At 44.0% G+C, this 15,058-nt stretch overlaps 1 protein-coding gene across 4 annotated transcripts; it reads left to right on the forward strand.

The window, feature by feature from the left end:
- The first annotated feature begins 640 nt into the window (after window positions 1–640).
- On the forward strand, window positions 641–6,439 carry LOC133560350 (uncharacterized). Of its 4 annotated transcripts, none has more exons than XM_061912800.1 (6): window positions 641–1,088; window positions 1,173–1,238; window positions 1,392–1,463; window positions 1,522–1,572; window positions 1,651–1,821; window positions 2,063–6,439. In XM_061912800.1, exons 1-6 carry the CDS (start codon window positions 1,082–1,084, stop codon window positions 2,188–2,190), a joined length of 495 nt encoding a protein of 164 aa, XP_061768784.1. In that variant the 5' UTR covers window positions 641–1,081; the 3' UTR covers window positions 2,191–6,439. The 4 variants fall into 4 exon arrangements, with proteins under 4 accessions (XP_061768784.1, XP_061768781.1, XP_061768783.1 ...); XM_061912798.1 differs by having other exon boundaries at window positions 645–1,088; XM_061912797.1 differs by having other exon boundaries at window positions 644–1,238.
- The last annotated feature ends 8,619 nt before the right edge of the window (window positions 6,440–15,058 follow it).

Below are 15,058 nucleotides of genomic sequence, written 5' to 3' on the forward strand. Positions count from 1 at the left end.
CCATATATTTGATAGTTTAAATGTTTACGATCGTTTGAAACAACTTCCAGATTTCGATGTATTGATGGCTGGGAATGTTACGTGTGGAGATGTGGACACGCACGCACTTCACACACACACACACACACACACACACACACACACACACACACACACACGAGGGGTACAAAAGGGCGGTGTAAGGCTTAGTCATTATTTGGAGCTTTATACGTTAGCGTAAAGACTTTGTTCGATTCGGTCATGATTAGTGAAACGCCTGTTTCGATTTATAAAAATAATAAAACTTACATTGACGCTCCGCAAAAAAGTCGAGTGTTTCTAAATCGTATTCAGATGCCGCCGACCGAATCTTTGCGTGAGAAATGGGATTTGGAAGCGTACGGGATGGAGGGATCTTTTGGATTTGTATTCAGATACGAAATGGGTGATATCTGCTTATTTCAGCTAAAAGAAAGAAGAGACGGAAGCCCTTTCTCGATATTTTCATCGTTATCTACCGTGGATTGGGAAGTTTTTGGTGGACACGCACACACGCACACACACGCACACTTCACACACACACACACACACACACACACACACACACACGCACGCACGCACGCACGCACGCACGCACACACACACACACACACACACACACACACACACACACACACACACACACACACACACACACACACACACACATTCGTACGCACTGAAACAACTTCCGTACCTCACGAAAACATATTTAAACAGATGGAAAAAAACTATCGCAGAACACAGTGTCACGTAGCAACTGGTCTTTACGGTCGTTTGAATCAACAGGTCAGTTTGGGGGACAAAAGGAGGGTTCAGTTTTTACTGACTTCCCATCTGACAGTTTAAATGTTTATGACCGTTTGAATCAACAGGTCAGTTTGGGGTACAAAGGAGGGTTCAGTTTTTATGGGAGCTTGAGAATTTCGTATGAATAGCAACTGGCCACCCATTTGACCGTTTAAATGTTTACGATTGTCTGAAACAACTTCCATACCTCACGAAAACATATTTAAACAGATGGAGAACTAGAGCAGAACACAGTGTAACCGCGATTTGCAAAATGAAAGGTAATTTCTTTTTTTTTTTTTTCATTCCTTGTAACACGTCTGTTTAATGTTACTATAATAAGTATTTATTCGAACTAAAAACAGTCGAACATCGAGTTGAAATTCACCCACCACCAAGGGATCTCCTAACAGAGTCTCCAATCCTTTTGTGTAAGTACCGATTTTTTTTTTTTTTTACTGTATTCATTTCATTACCTCCGTTTTTACCACATTATTAGACAATGGTTTAACTCCGTTTAAGCATTTAAACGTTAAAAGCATTGCACGTGTACGACGATGTAATACCTTTTTTTTTTTTAACAGCCGATGACGACGAAGTGAAAGACGAAGAACTTTGTTTGATCGATCTTACAAAGTTGGAAGATGATTATCGAGGTGTGTTTAAACCTTCGAATTATTTAATATTGTGTGTATTCATTATTTTGTTTTATAGAGGATTCGCCGGAAGAGACCAACGCGATCCCTTTAACCCAATCGCAGTCTGGTGAGTCAAATAATTCTCATTTTTACAAGAAAAAAAACATGCGGTATACGATACATATATACATATATTTACTTACAGATTTTCCGTTTACATCTCTTGCTCACTGGTCTCCCTTAACGCTGGAGGGTCCGTCAACGGCCATTCCAGGCAGAGGAGAAGGCTTGATTGCGCCAAAGACTCCAGACATCGAATCCTTGCTCCGTGGGGAAATCATCGAAAACGACGGTGAATGTCCAACAGGCACCCGCTGTAAGTTTTTCTCGTTTTCTGTAAGCTTTTTAAGATTCTCAGGAGCTTTAAAGAGCTCCTCTCGTTCCAATGTCTTTCGCTCAAATGAATTTCGCGCCTAAGGGGAATGGGCGGGGACTGATTCCGGAGGTGGGCGGTTGTTTCCGGCTATGCTTGCATGAGTGGAGATGACAGCGCCACATGTGGTTAAAGCCGGTATATATTAATTTTTTTTTTTTTTTTTTTTTTTTTTTTTCCACAGGCAACAAACGCAGGAGGAAGCGTAGATGCGCCCGCCAGCTCGACAAACATGATAGAAACAGAAGAAGGCTGAAACAGTACTATCGTATACTGGCTCGCACTCTCATGAAGATGGCAGACATGATTTGATACATACTGGTTTGTTATATCTGTTCCATTCGAATTATTTTTTCTTTTTTTCTTTAGAGAAATATAATGGGTGTAGTTCCATCTGAATTAGATGTAGTTATTGAAGAAGATGAAGACGTTTGTAATCATCATTTAGATCCAAACAACCAGATAGAATGGGAACCAAACAATGATCCGTCTTTGCAAGATGATATTAATGTGTTAAATTCAAACACAAACACACAAGCCTCTACACAGCATCACGAGGTGTTGGGAGGGGCGACACCCTCGGGGGAATGTTTGGATTTTTCGGAGGTGGTGGGGGTCATGCAGAACCAACCGTCAACGGCTGACCAATCAATTTCAAATGAGACCCAGAGGGGTGATGGGGTAAATGTCTTGAGGAGGGAAACATTCAACAATATACAACTATCCAGCGTTTTAACTTTTCCTCAAAACAACGATGTAACAGATTACGCCACATTTTACCGCGGAGTCTTGGGGAGCCTTAAAAAGCTGACACAGATGGTAACTAAGGAAGCTAGACCCGGCGATATCATTCAATTGGAGTTATCCGGTGAAAGTGCAAATCAACACACTTCATTTACATTTCGAAACGATGCCGGGGCTGTGATGAATGCTTTTCAAGATGTGTTAGATCTGTTGGTACAATCAAACGTTGAAATATTGAACGATGAAGAAATACAGGTGATGGTCCAGGTGATACATAACCCTCGAGGTGGTGTAAGAAGAAAAATCGAAACCCTTTTGGAACATGAAATCCACAGAAAAAAAGCTCGTTATCTTTACAATCCATTAAACTCGAATAATCAACTATGTTTTGCCATTAGCCTAGCAAGTCTGTTACATCCTGAATTTACAGATAGCCAGGCTGTGGCGGAGGCTGAAAAAATACAGAGAAAAGCGGGCTTAGACGAACAGACTTCCGTCACTTTCAGTCATATTCGTGAATTTGAAAAAGTGGTACGTCGTAAAATTGTCATACTGTTCAGAGAAGAGGGCCAACGACCCCTCTCACGGTTCGAGACGGATTACCCAAAATCAGAAAATCCGTTGTATCTGTATTTATCTCAGAATCATTACAGCGGTATCATTAACATTAAAGGTTTTTTGTCAAAACCGCACGTTTGTCACTACTGTTACCAAGGGTACGACAAACCCGACAGACACAAATGCGACGGCTATTGCTTGGTCTGTACACAAAACGGGTGTGTAAAAATAGAGGGGAAAACTGTGCTTTGCAGGGATTGCAACATGTGGTGTCGTTCTCCTGCATGTCTCCTCAGACACAGGGTAAAACACCGGGTTATGGAAAAACTCGTCAGCAACTGCGATCGGCGAAAGAAATGCCTTAAATGCAACCTATTTTACGATGTACCTGTGGCTACAGGTATCGCTAAACACACGTGCCCTAAGTTAAAATGTCAAATATGTAAAGAAGAGCTACCTCGCAGTGACTCAGAGACACCTGAAACACGACATCTTTGCTATATACAACCCCAACCACGTGAAGTAAACCACAATGATAATATCATATTCTATGATTTTGAGACGTTTGTCGATGACAATCACACTCACATTCCCTTTCTAGTCTGTACCAAGACGCTGCAAGGAGAAGAGTGGTGTGCTTTTGGACTGGATTGTGTTACAGTTTTCCTCAATCATTTCAGGAAACCTCGTTATCTTAAATCTACATTTATAGCCCACAATTCGAGAGGATTTGACGGTTACTTGATTCTGAGAGGCATGGTACGGCTGGGTATAGCACCCTTAATTATCATGCAGGGGAGTAAAGTTCTCTGTTTTAAAGACCCTGATTTTTTGCAAAAATACATTGACTCGCTTTCCTTCCTTACCATGCCGCTTAGCGCTATGCCAAAAGCGTTAGGACTCGGTGATTGCTGGTCCAAGGGGTATTTTCCTCACAAATTTAGTTCGGAGGAACATTTAAATTATGTCGGAAAATACCCCGCAATCAGCAATTACGGTGTAGAACGCATGACACCTGTTGAACGCACCAAGTTTGAGACGTGGTATCAAAATGAGAAAAGCGAGGTCTTTGATTTTCAAAAACAAGCGGTACACTACTGTAAAAACGACGTCAATGTTCTTCGTGAGGGTTGCATCAAATTTAGAGCCGAGTTTACGAGCGAGACGGGTGTTGACCCCTTCTCCCGTATCACCATAGCCTCGGCCTGCATGAAGGTGTTTGTGACTAATTTCCTCGAGCCGCGTTCTCTAGCCATACCTTCCCCTGATAACTACCGAGGGTTGTGTAAAAAATACTCACACACCAGCATCCAATGGTTAGAATGGGAGTCGCATCGTCGTGGTATTTTCATTCAGCATGCTTTAAACAAAGGCGAAAAACAGATGGGGGCATACTTTGTGGATGGGTTTGCTATAATCGGTGGCAAACCATTCGTCTGGGAATTTCAGGGGTGTTTTTATCACGGATGCCCGACGTGTTTCGAACCCGGTGCTGTATGCCCTTTGACAAACACACCGTTCGAGGAGTTGCACAAGGCTACCGAGAAAAAAATGAAAGCGTTAAAGCGTGACCACAAGGTCAACATCATCGTCATCAGAGAGCACGAGTGGAGTGAAATGAAAAAATCAAATCCTAGGGTAATAGACTTTCTCAAAACACGCAATTACCCCGCACCTCTCATGCCTCGAGACGCTCTTTATGGAGGTAGGACAAGCGCCTTTTGCTTGAGGCACACGGCGGGTGAGAACCAGCGTGTATTGTATGAGGATGTCACCTCTCTCTACCCGTACGTCAACAGCGCATTTCCTTACCCCCTGGGTCATCCTGTCATCATCCACACGGATTTTGACGATGTTGGAAACTATTTCGGTCTGGTCAGAGCCGTTGTTCACCCTCCTCGAGGTCTCTATTTCCCTGTGCTACCCTACAGAACGGTCAAGGGTAAACTAGTGTTTACACTTTGCCGCACATGCGCAGAAAACAATAACCAGCAGGAACCCTGCGAACATGATGAGGAAGGAAGGGCATTGACGGGAGTCTGGGTCACGCTCGAATTCAACAAAGCTTTACAGTTGGGATACAGAGTCGGTAAGATTACGGAGGTGTGGCACTTTGAAGAACGGAGCGAAACCGTTTTTACGGGTTATGTTCAAACTTTCCTAAAGGGTAAGCAAGAAGCTTCAGGGTATCCCAAAGAAGCCGTCGATGCAGAAAGCAGGGAAAAGTACATTCGTGAATATCGTGAAAATCAGGGAATACAGCTGGATGCTGAAAAAATCGACCCCAACCCTGCCAAGAGACAAATGTCAAAACTCTGTTTAAACAGCCTTTGGGGAAAGTTTGCGGAGAGGTGCAATAGAACTCAGACCACCTTGGTGAGAAAAAGTGAAGTATTTTTCGACTTTGTATTTTCAGGAAAATATCAGGTTGAATATTTTTCCTTTCTCAACGAGCAAATTGCTATGGTGCAATGGCAATACAGTAAAAACAGCGTGGTGCTTCCCGGTAACACAAATAATGTATTTGTCGCTGCTTTTACCACCGCTTACGCACGTTTGAAAATGTACGGTTACCTAGAGGGGTTGCAAGAGAGAGTTCTTTACACAGACACCGATAGTTTAATCTACACGGTAAACGAGGGGGAAGTTTCTCTGGAGACGGGGTCCTATCTAGGCGATTTGACGGATGAGTTGGGAGGAGACAGCATTCACGAATTCGTCTCCGCCGGTCCAAAGAGTTATGCCTACCAAACCCTGCAGGGTAAAAAAACTGTGCTGCGTGCCAAAGGAATCACTCAAACCCGCGAGTGTTGTGAGAGGGTCAACTTTGACAGCGTTAAAGATTTGGTGGAGGGCTATCTGGAGGAAGACAAAACAGGTGCGATCTACACCCCTGATCACCAAATTGTTCGTGATAAAAGGGGGTTCCTTTTAAATAACTCGTCTTTCGAAAAAAAGTTTCGAGTGGTGTATGACAAAAGACGTCTCTTTCCCGACGGGAAAACTTTACCTTTCGGGTATTAGGGAGGAAATGGAAAAAATGGAACGAGTAGACTTTGATCCCAGATTTCATACACCTTTTTCATGCCTGGTTGTAGGACCTAGTGGTTGCGGAAAGACTTTTTTTGTAAAATGTGTATTGGAAAATTGTGAACACGTCATGAATTCTGTACCCGACAACATTGTGTGGATTTATACATCTTTCCAACCCATGTATGCTGAATTAAAAAAGATGAATAAAAAAATAAAATTTGTTGAAGGACTGCCTGATTCCTTTGAAGATGAAAACTTGTTTCCGGACGATCAGACCCATTTGGTGATTTTGGACGATGTTATTTTTCAAGCCTCAAATCACCCCGAAGTGGTTAAAATTTTCACGCAGTATAGACATCATAGAAATATGAGCGTTATGATGCTGACCCAGAATGTTTTTCATCAGGGAAAATTTTCACGCACCATTAGCTTAAACTGTAATTATATGATACTGTTTAAGAATCCGCGGGACAGATTGCAGATTAACGTGTTGGCACAGCAAATGTTCCCCGCACAAAAAAGTTTTTTCTTGGAAAGTTTTGCGGATGCTACTTTGGATGCTCATGGCTATTTATTGGTCGACCTGACACCTTTCTGTCCAGAACAATACAGAGTGAGGTCGGGCGTGCTTCCGCACCAGTGGCCCGTTGTCTACGTGCCAAAAACATAATGTCAAAGCGTGTAAAGAGGAACGGTCCCATGTTAAAAGCTCTGTACCATGCCACACCACAAAAACGTCGAGATATTCTGAGTCACGGCTCACCAGACTTTATCCAGACGCTGTGTGAAATTGCTTTAAACATTCTGAAGGGTAATGTGCCCTTATCACCGTCTCAATTTGCTCAGCTTAAAAAACAAAAGAAAATCATCCGACTGCTGGCTGATAAAAGGACTGGACTGAAACGCAAACGCCAGACTCTGATGAAACAGTCGGGCGGTTTTCTTCTACCCTTACTGGCCACCGTCGTACCGTTTATAGGGAATCTTATCGGTGGATTGAGCGGAAAAGGTTGAAGATGAAAAAGGCTCAAAAATTGTTTCTCCTATCCCCCCAACAATTAAATCGTCTGACTCGCCCGGAGCCGACCATCAGAGACTCGGCGGAGGATGATCTAGATGTTAAAATGAGAGCCGTCTTAAACGAACCCGGAATGAATCCTCATGAAAGAATAAAAATATACGATACCCTGCTGCAGAGATATCTCGGCCTGTTGAAGCAGGGGCAACGGGAGGAGAAAAGGATGACTCTGACTTTACACAAGGATTTGCGGGGTGAACCATGGAATGACTCTGAGGATAAACCGGAGGATAAACCAGAGGATAAACCGATGGATAAACCGGAGGATAAACCTCGGAATACTGGCGGGGGGTCAAAGGATGTCACGATGATCGAAGTTCTGAAAATCCTCCCCCGACGCGACCGTAACAACGCCGAGTACATTATGAAAAAATTATCCGAGAATGATAAGGGGTGGACCTCTAAAGGAGAGTTTGTTCAAAACGGTACACCGGTGCAGGGATCTCATATGATCGATTTACTGAAACACCTGATGCAACGGTCCAAAAATCCACAGACCCGCACGCCTGAGGGTTGGAGAAAATTTTTAACAGCGTTGACGGAGCTAAATGTCCCCACATCGACCATTCATAACCCCAGAGCACGAGATCAATACAGACGTCTGAAAGCGGATGGAGAGTTTGAATCAGAATGGGTGGAAAAAGAAACATTTCTATCCCCCGAGAGGAAAAGAAGAGGTAGAAAAGTGACATTGTCCCCACATTGGTTAAACCTTGAATGAATGATGACAAAACTCTTGTTTCAATAAAATGTTTTTTTATTCATCAAACGCAGTGTGTACAGCATTTTCATTTCAACGGTTCAAAAAAGTTTCTAAACAACAGACGTCTTGTACGCCACAACGACTACTATTATTCTTATTCATGCTAGTACAACATTGAATTTTTTTAACCAGGGTATATGCTTCAAGATCATTTTTTACTACATCATCTGTGTATAAAGACAAAACTTGTTCAAAAGACAGTCCGCAAAATCGATGGTGCAGATAATAAACGCAGTGTTGACCGCACACTGTGGACAAAGGGTGTTGAAGCTGTAGGTTGTGGTACAATATACGGTCAGAACGATTTTCCAAAAAGTTCAAGATGCTCCGAGGGTAGTAATCAAAATCGGGAGAAAATCCATAAGAATCAAAAAAAGTGGCGGTCCCATCTTCCTCCAGAGTCATCGATAACCAGTGCTCCCCCGGTCGATGTCCTTCGTGGGTGTTGACGATAAAGTAGGAGGGTGGGGTAAAGGAGCGAGTCAGTGAGGGGAGTTGGTCGGAGGCCCATACACCACAGAAAACATTCCCCAACACTCGTCGCAGAAGCTTCTCCAGTTGATGGTTATTCATCTCCGTCGTCAATAATAATCCACCAGCACTTGTCGTTTGGAATCAATTTCCAAAATAGAATCGTAACATGCGTAAACCACAAGAGTGACCGTGTTGGGTAAGGGTACTCTGAATCTCATTTCCAACCTCAAAGTGCCATTAGAAACCCGAGACAATGCGTCGCTGTCCTCTCCCGGATTGAGATTGAACACAAACAGCGAATAACCCCGTTCAAAATCTTGTCTGTTGATGCACAGAGGTAAATCTTTCATATGCCTCCCTGTAGCGGTAAACATGTTGTAAAACTCTCTGACCGAAGCCCCCTGGTTAAATTGCGGTTGGAAAGCTTTGGAGGGAATTTGTTTTCCCGCGTGACAGAGGGTGATGTATTCTGCGTTAAAATGCTGGAAATTAAAGGGTGAGAGATCTCTTCTTCCTGTGAAAGCTTCATGATTTACCATACCCAAAACAATGTATTTAGGCATCGTGCCCAAAAACAAATTTTCTTGGGTGCATACTCTGGAATTTTCAGGGATAGAGTAGGTTTTCACGCTGACCCGTGACAAAGGGTAGAGTGCGTTTCCTTTGAGTAAGGCCGAGGCGTGCCCCAATCGTACGGCCGGCGAAACGGTGACCTTTTTTGTGAAGAGAGAGGCACCCAGCACTTTCAGACGGAAAGTACCGTCCGCAGCCCCTGTGAGACAAAAGGCGTCGCTGGCACGCGTGAGTTTGATCCTCAGATCCACCGAGTTGAGAAGGAGTCTCTCGCTGAAAAGAATGTCTGCGTGGAGGGGTCCTAGTAGCTGAACCTCTTTAGATTCAGCCGTGTAACCGGCTCTGATGTTGAGTCCTTTGTTTGGTCCGTTCGCTGTTTCTATAGAGTCTATTGAGCCGCCGGTGTCTTTGTGGAATAACCCGGCTGAGAATTGACTTCTGAGTGTGGCTTCAGAATAGTTTAGTAGCGTTTCAATTATCGCCCTGTATGGGTGTGTGGCGCTGGATTGAGAAATCAGTCTTTCCCCGAGCATAATGTCGCATTGGCTGAAGATGGTGTTTAGAGGATAATTGATGAGACCCACATTGGCGTCGTTTGGGATATTTGATCCATCGGCGCGGGTAATTTTAACCCGCAGGTAAAGTAATGTGTCATTCAGATCCAAGTACTTTTCACCTTCTCCCGGGATGAAAAATTCAATAGGACCCCCGTCAGTGATGGCGGATAGCGGTAGGACTTCTGTGTAGGATTTATCATCGATAGACATCTGAGTCATAGGAGCTGAAAATAAATCCAGCTCGGCCATCGTGCATTCGGCCGAATTTTGATGTAAAAGAGCCATCTTTTTTCTTTTTTTTTTAAAATATATCGTGTGAGGGAACGACGGTCCTTCTCTTTGAAAACCTTTTACCGACTGATTTTCTTCTCCCCAGATGACAGCGTTTTTTACCACTCGTTGAGAGACGTCGTCCCGGGGGTCTCTTTCGGGGTTGTCTAGCCAGGACCATTATTCCTCCTGATCCGTCTTGTACCCCACTACCCATTTTTCCAACGGCATGACTGAATACGTCGGAAGCGATATTTTTTGCCGCTGTTTTAAGATGAGGTTTGACCAGGGCAAAACCTCTTTTCACCAGAGGTGATACAAAACGAAACAACCTGGAAAACACGGAGCCTATCCCACGCCCGTACATCACAGGTGAACCTGTGAAACCGGGGAGGGAACCCCCCACCTGGCTTTCGTAATAACCCACTAAACGTAGAGGGTCGTGCATGGGTTGACTCATTCTCATTGTTGTTGGTTTTACTTTCTAACGGGTCTAAAGTGGAGCTTCGCGATGGTCTTTCCAAAGGTGAAGTCGACGTGTTTGTTCTGATCAGATTTAATCTCCACCCTGATGTTTTCAATGTGATTTTTCGAGACGGGTAAATAGTAGGCGGGGTTAAAACACTTGGTGACAATCTCACCGTAAGCTCCCTCTACACTCACGATTCTCAAAAGAGGAGCATAAGCGTCGCCTACTATCTGAGGTCGCACCACGTCACTGTAACAGTAGAGATGGTAGAAACCGGCGTTTATATCCGCGGGATAGGGGGCCGACCCCCGGTCAAAGTTGATCCACTTTCCAGGTTTCACTCCCATGATGTAAGCCAGGGAAGGGGAAAAACGAAAATGAGTTTGACCCCCTGATTGATAGGAGATTCGCTTTTTAACATCGTCAAAGGCTATCCTCACATCGTTGTCAATTTTTTGTAAAGATTCATTCAGTTCATTTATGAATCGTGTAATGTTCTCATAACATCCCCCTCTCAATTCTTGACGGTAAACTATCCCCATTCCAGGATTGCTTTCAGGTCCCACCGGTGGAGGTCTCTTTAGCCATTCATAAAATGCTCCGTTAGAAACATTATACCATGAGCGAGGGTATGAAATCTCTGTTAAGGCCACCTCCCATGAGCCTGCTAAATCTATATGTTGACTTAAATCTATCTGGTAATGGGAACTTTTGTTTTCTTTAAATACGTTGAGGCTGGCGTTGGAGGGTAAGGTGAGGTAAAAACCCTCGTTGCAGGAATGATCCATAATGCTCGATGATCTTTAGACTGTGAGGCTCATCAAAGGCATCAGATTGTTTTATACATTTGTAAGGAGGTCAGCGTCCACCCAACTGTTGAATTTTTCGGGCCAGTTTTTCCAGTGCACTAGAACTTGTTTTTTGCCACCGACCGTACGTCGTTTTAGAATTTCCTCCACATGATAGCGCTTGTCCTCGCTCTCTTTTACTTTCTGCAACTCGGCTTCGTAAAAAGAACCCTCTATTATTTCACCGTCAAAATCTTTCAGTCTGTATGCCGGGGGAGATCGATGGAGACGTCGTGTTATTGTAAACACCTCGTCTGTAAAACTCTGTTCATATTTTTTATCAAACACTCCTCTCACTTTGGATATTCTCACCATATCTCCCGTGGCAAATTTGTATTTGCGTTTGAATGCTGTGAATGAGCCGTAGAGATTCTCAAACACTTGAGGGGTATTTTCCAAAGTCACATCCACCGGTTTCATTTTAATACTGCTGTGATATCCGTGATTGTAGCTTTTTACCAAGTCTTGTAAGACGTCTAGGTAGCGCCTGGTGTTGTTGGCTGTAAAATATCTCCACATTCTCCCTTTCAGAGTACGATTAAATCTTTCAACCACCGAAGCTTTGAGATCGCTGGCCGTAGAAAAATGTACAATATTGTGTTTCTTCATCAGAGCTTGAAAACTCTTGTTAAAAAATTCTTTTCCCGCGTCGGTTTGGAGTTTGCGAGGAATCTGACTTTCCCCCAACACCGATTGAAACGATTCAACCACCTCCACGGACGTCTTTCTCCTCAAAACCCTCACATAGGCCTTCTTGGAAAATACATCTATGACCGTTAATAAATAATTATAACCGTCGTTATATTCAGCCAAGGCTTGCATGTCACAGAGGTCGGCTTGAAACTGGGTTAAAGGTCGCGGGACAAAGACTCTGTTTCTTGGAAAATGAATGCGAACCGGTTTATGGAGTGTATAGGCGTCCTGTCCCGTTAAATATTCTTGAACTTTTTCTTTTGTGACACGTTGCCCCGTTTCATCCTGCACAGCTCGACGGAGTCGATCTACCCCTCCAAAACTACCCGGGTGTGCGGGTGTATAGTATGCTTTTTCCATAGCTTTCTCCATTGTGAAAAGACAAAGAGAAATGAACTCGTGTTGCTTGGTACACATTTCTTTTATTCATTCATGGAAACAACACAATGAATCTAAAACAGTTTGTTTTTATTCATTCATGGACACCACACAGCGAATCTAAAACAATTTTTTTCTATAAACTATAAACTATAATCAAGGTTTGATGTAAAACAGGTATACCGTAGGTGAATTTAATCGCTTCGTGCAGTTTTTGTAGTTCAAACAAAACGTTGACGGGGATGTCGCATCGTAGACGATACATCGACATATCAACAAACAGAGCATATAAAATGAACACGTGATAAGGAGAAGGTTGAAAAGACTTTTCTTTAGACCATTCCTTCAAAATTGTTTCAAAAATGTCAAAGTCAAAAGCATGAGAGACAACGGATTTCCAGGTGGCTTCCCAGGTAGGCTTAGAGCGGGCATAATCAAGAATAATTTGTAGTTTTTGAGGTTTGTCTCGTTTTAGAACATACGCTTCCATCGCGTCAATCAACGGGTAAATAACAGCGTGGTTCTCGATAGAGTTTACAAGTTTTCTCCAATAATTACCCATCTTTTTTGTAATTATTCCAACACTCTGTCACCATATCCAGATGTCTCAAAATCGTTTCATCACCCCGTACCAACTCGTTGTACACGTCATCTATGGCCCACCAGACATTTCTCTCAGATTTCAGTTGAGACAGCAGAGAGTCGGCGTAGGATTCGACCCTTGAATCCTCAGCCTCGATGCGACGAAGCATCAGCAAGCGTTGAATGGCTTGAATGAATTTAGACGTACGCAGAGTCTTGATGAGTCCGTCGTAGTTGTACAGGAGAAAGTCCTCTTCATAGGGTTCCAGGCACGGGTGGTTTCTCTGGCTCGGATGGTTCACCCGACAACCGTAACATTCGCTCTGCCTGAACTGGCGGATGGCCTCGTTGAGGAGATGAAACACGGCCGTTTTCACCGTGCTGGTGAAAAGCAACCACTTCCCCCCATCGGTTTCATCATCGATGTGCAACGGGGGGTCCAAGAGTGACAGGGATGGTGACGGGGGTGGTGGCGGGGACGGCGGAGGTGTTATGATGATCAGGTCATTCTCCTTTTCCTCCTCCTTCCTATCGTCATCTGGCAAAGACTGCGTAGCGTTGTCGGTTTTCACCCCCCATCTGCAGAAACATCTGCCGAAGCGACACGTCTCATCGTCGCTCACCACCTCCGATCCAGCCGTCGTTTCAGGAGGGTTAAAGATCTCGGCCATGTTTGCTTCATCAGTCGTGTTTACGGATGGTTTGAAATCGTCCTGTGGTATAAGACGGGTCTTTACGCGTCTGATGGTCTTGTTTGCCATTTTCTTGTTTGAGATCCGTGCGTTCAAAAAAGGGAGCCAATATGGTCTGGTCGAAAAAAAAAATTGCAGGGTGGGGGTTGTTTTTATAGGGAGGGTCGAAAAAAAAGTCTCGACCAATCAAACTAACGCTATGATTTTCAAAGGGTATTGGACGAGTCGGAGGAGGGGGTGTTTCCTTGAAGGTTATTGGTTGAAACTGAAGCGGGGGAGGTCCTTTCGTCCTCCGTCGGGGGTGTGGTCTCAAAGGACAACTTTCTTCTCGTCGTCAGCATGCTTTTCCATTGTCGACTGCTTCGGAACAAGTCGTTTATTTTCTCCTTCATCGACGCCATTCGCTCTCGCCATGCCACGATGGGTACGACCACCAACGGTGTAAACACCCCGCATTCATCGTTGAAAGACTCCAGGGAAAAGACATCGGGCTCGGTCCACTGAGCCGTATAGGTACCGGTGATTTTTGGAGCACGGAGACTGGCACGTAAAAACCAACGACCCGAGGCTGAAGATTTCGTCTCCCAGGTAGCGCTGAACAGAATTCTTCTCTCATTCAACTCATCCATCGTCGGGTAAGTAAACAAGCTTCCTTTTACGCGTTTATCCACCGGTGAAGGATCACGCCACAGGAAATCGGGCATTGCCAGTCTTAAAACTTCCCAATCCACGGTAGATAACGATGAAAATATCGAGAAAGGGCTTCCGTCTCTTCTTTCTTTTAGCTGAAATAAGCAGATATCACCCATTTCGTATCTGAATACAAATCCAAAAGATCCCTCCATCCCGTACGCTTCCAAATCCCATTTCTCACGCAAAGATTCGGTCGGCGGCATCTGAATACGATTTAGAAACACTCGACTTTTTTGCGGAGCGTCAATGTAAGTTTTATTATTTTTATAAATCGAAACAGGCGTTTCACTAATCATGACCGAATCGAACAAAGTCTTTACGCTAACGTATAAAGCTCCAAATAATGACTAAGCCTTACACCGCCCTTTTGTACCCCTCGTGTGTGTGTGTGTGTGTGTGTGTGTGTGTGTGTGTGTGTGTGTGTGTGTGTGAAGTGCGTGCGTGTCCACATCTCCACACGTAACATTCCCAGCCATCAATACATCGAAATCTGGAAGTTGTTTCAAACGATCGTAAACATTTAAACTATCAAATATATGGTCACATGCTGCTCAGATGACATTGCTTTCTTAAAAAAAACTGATCCCTCCTCTGTTCCCTGTCAGGTCTTAACTCCACCCTCTTCCTGGTTTAACCACTCCCACCGCAGGTCTTAACTCTTCCTGGTTTAACCACTCCCACCGCAGGTCTTAACTCCACCCTCTTCCGGGTAAGCCACACCCACTTGGCCTTGACATTTGAACCTGACCTTTGACTTTGACCTTTGACTTTGACC

This window comes from Nerophis ophidion, linkage group LG10 (assembly GCF_033978795.1).
Source record: "Nerophis ophidion isolate RoL-2023_Sa linkage group LG10, RoL_Noph_v1.0, whole genome shotgun sequence".
In the NCBI taxonomy this organism is placed as follows: domain Eukaryota; kingdom Metazoa; phylum Chordata; class Actinopteri; order Syngnathiformes; family Syngnathidae; genus Nerophis; species Nerophis ophidion.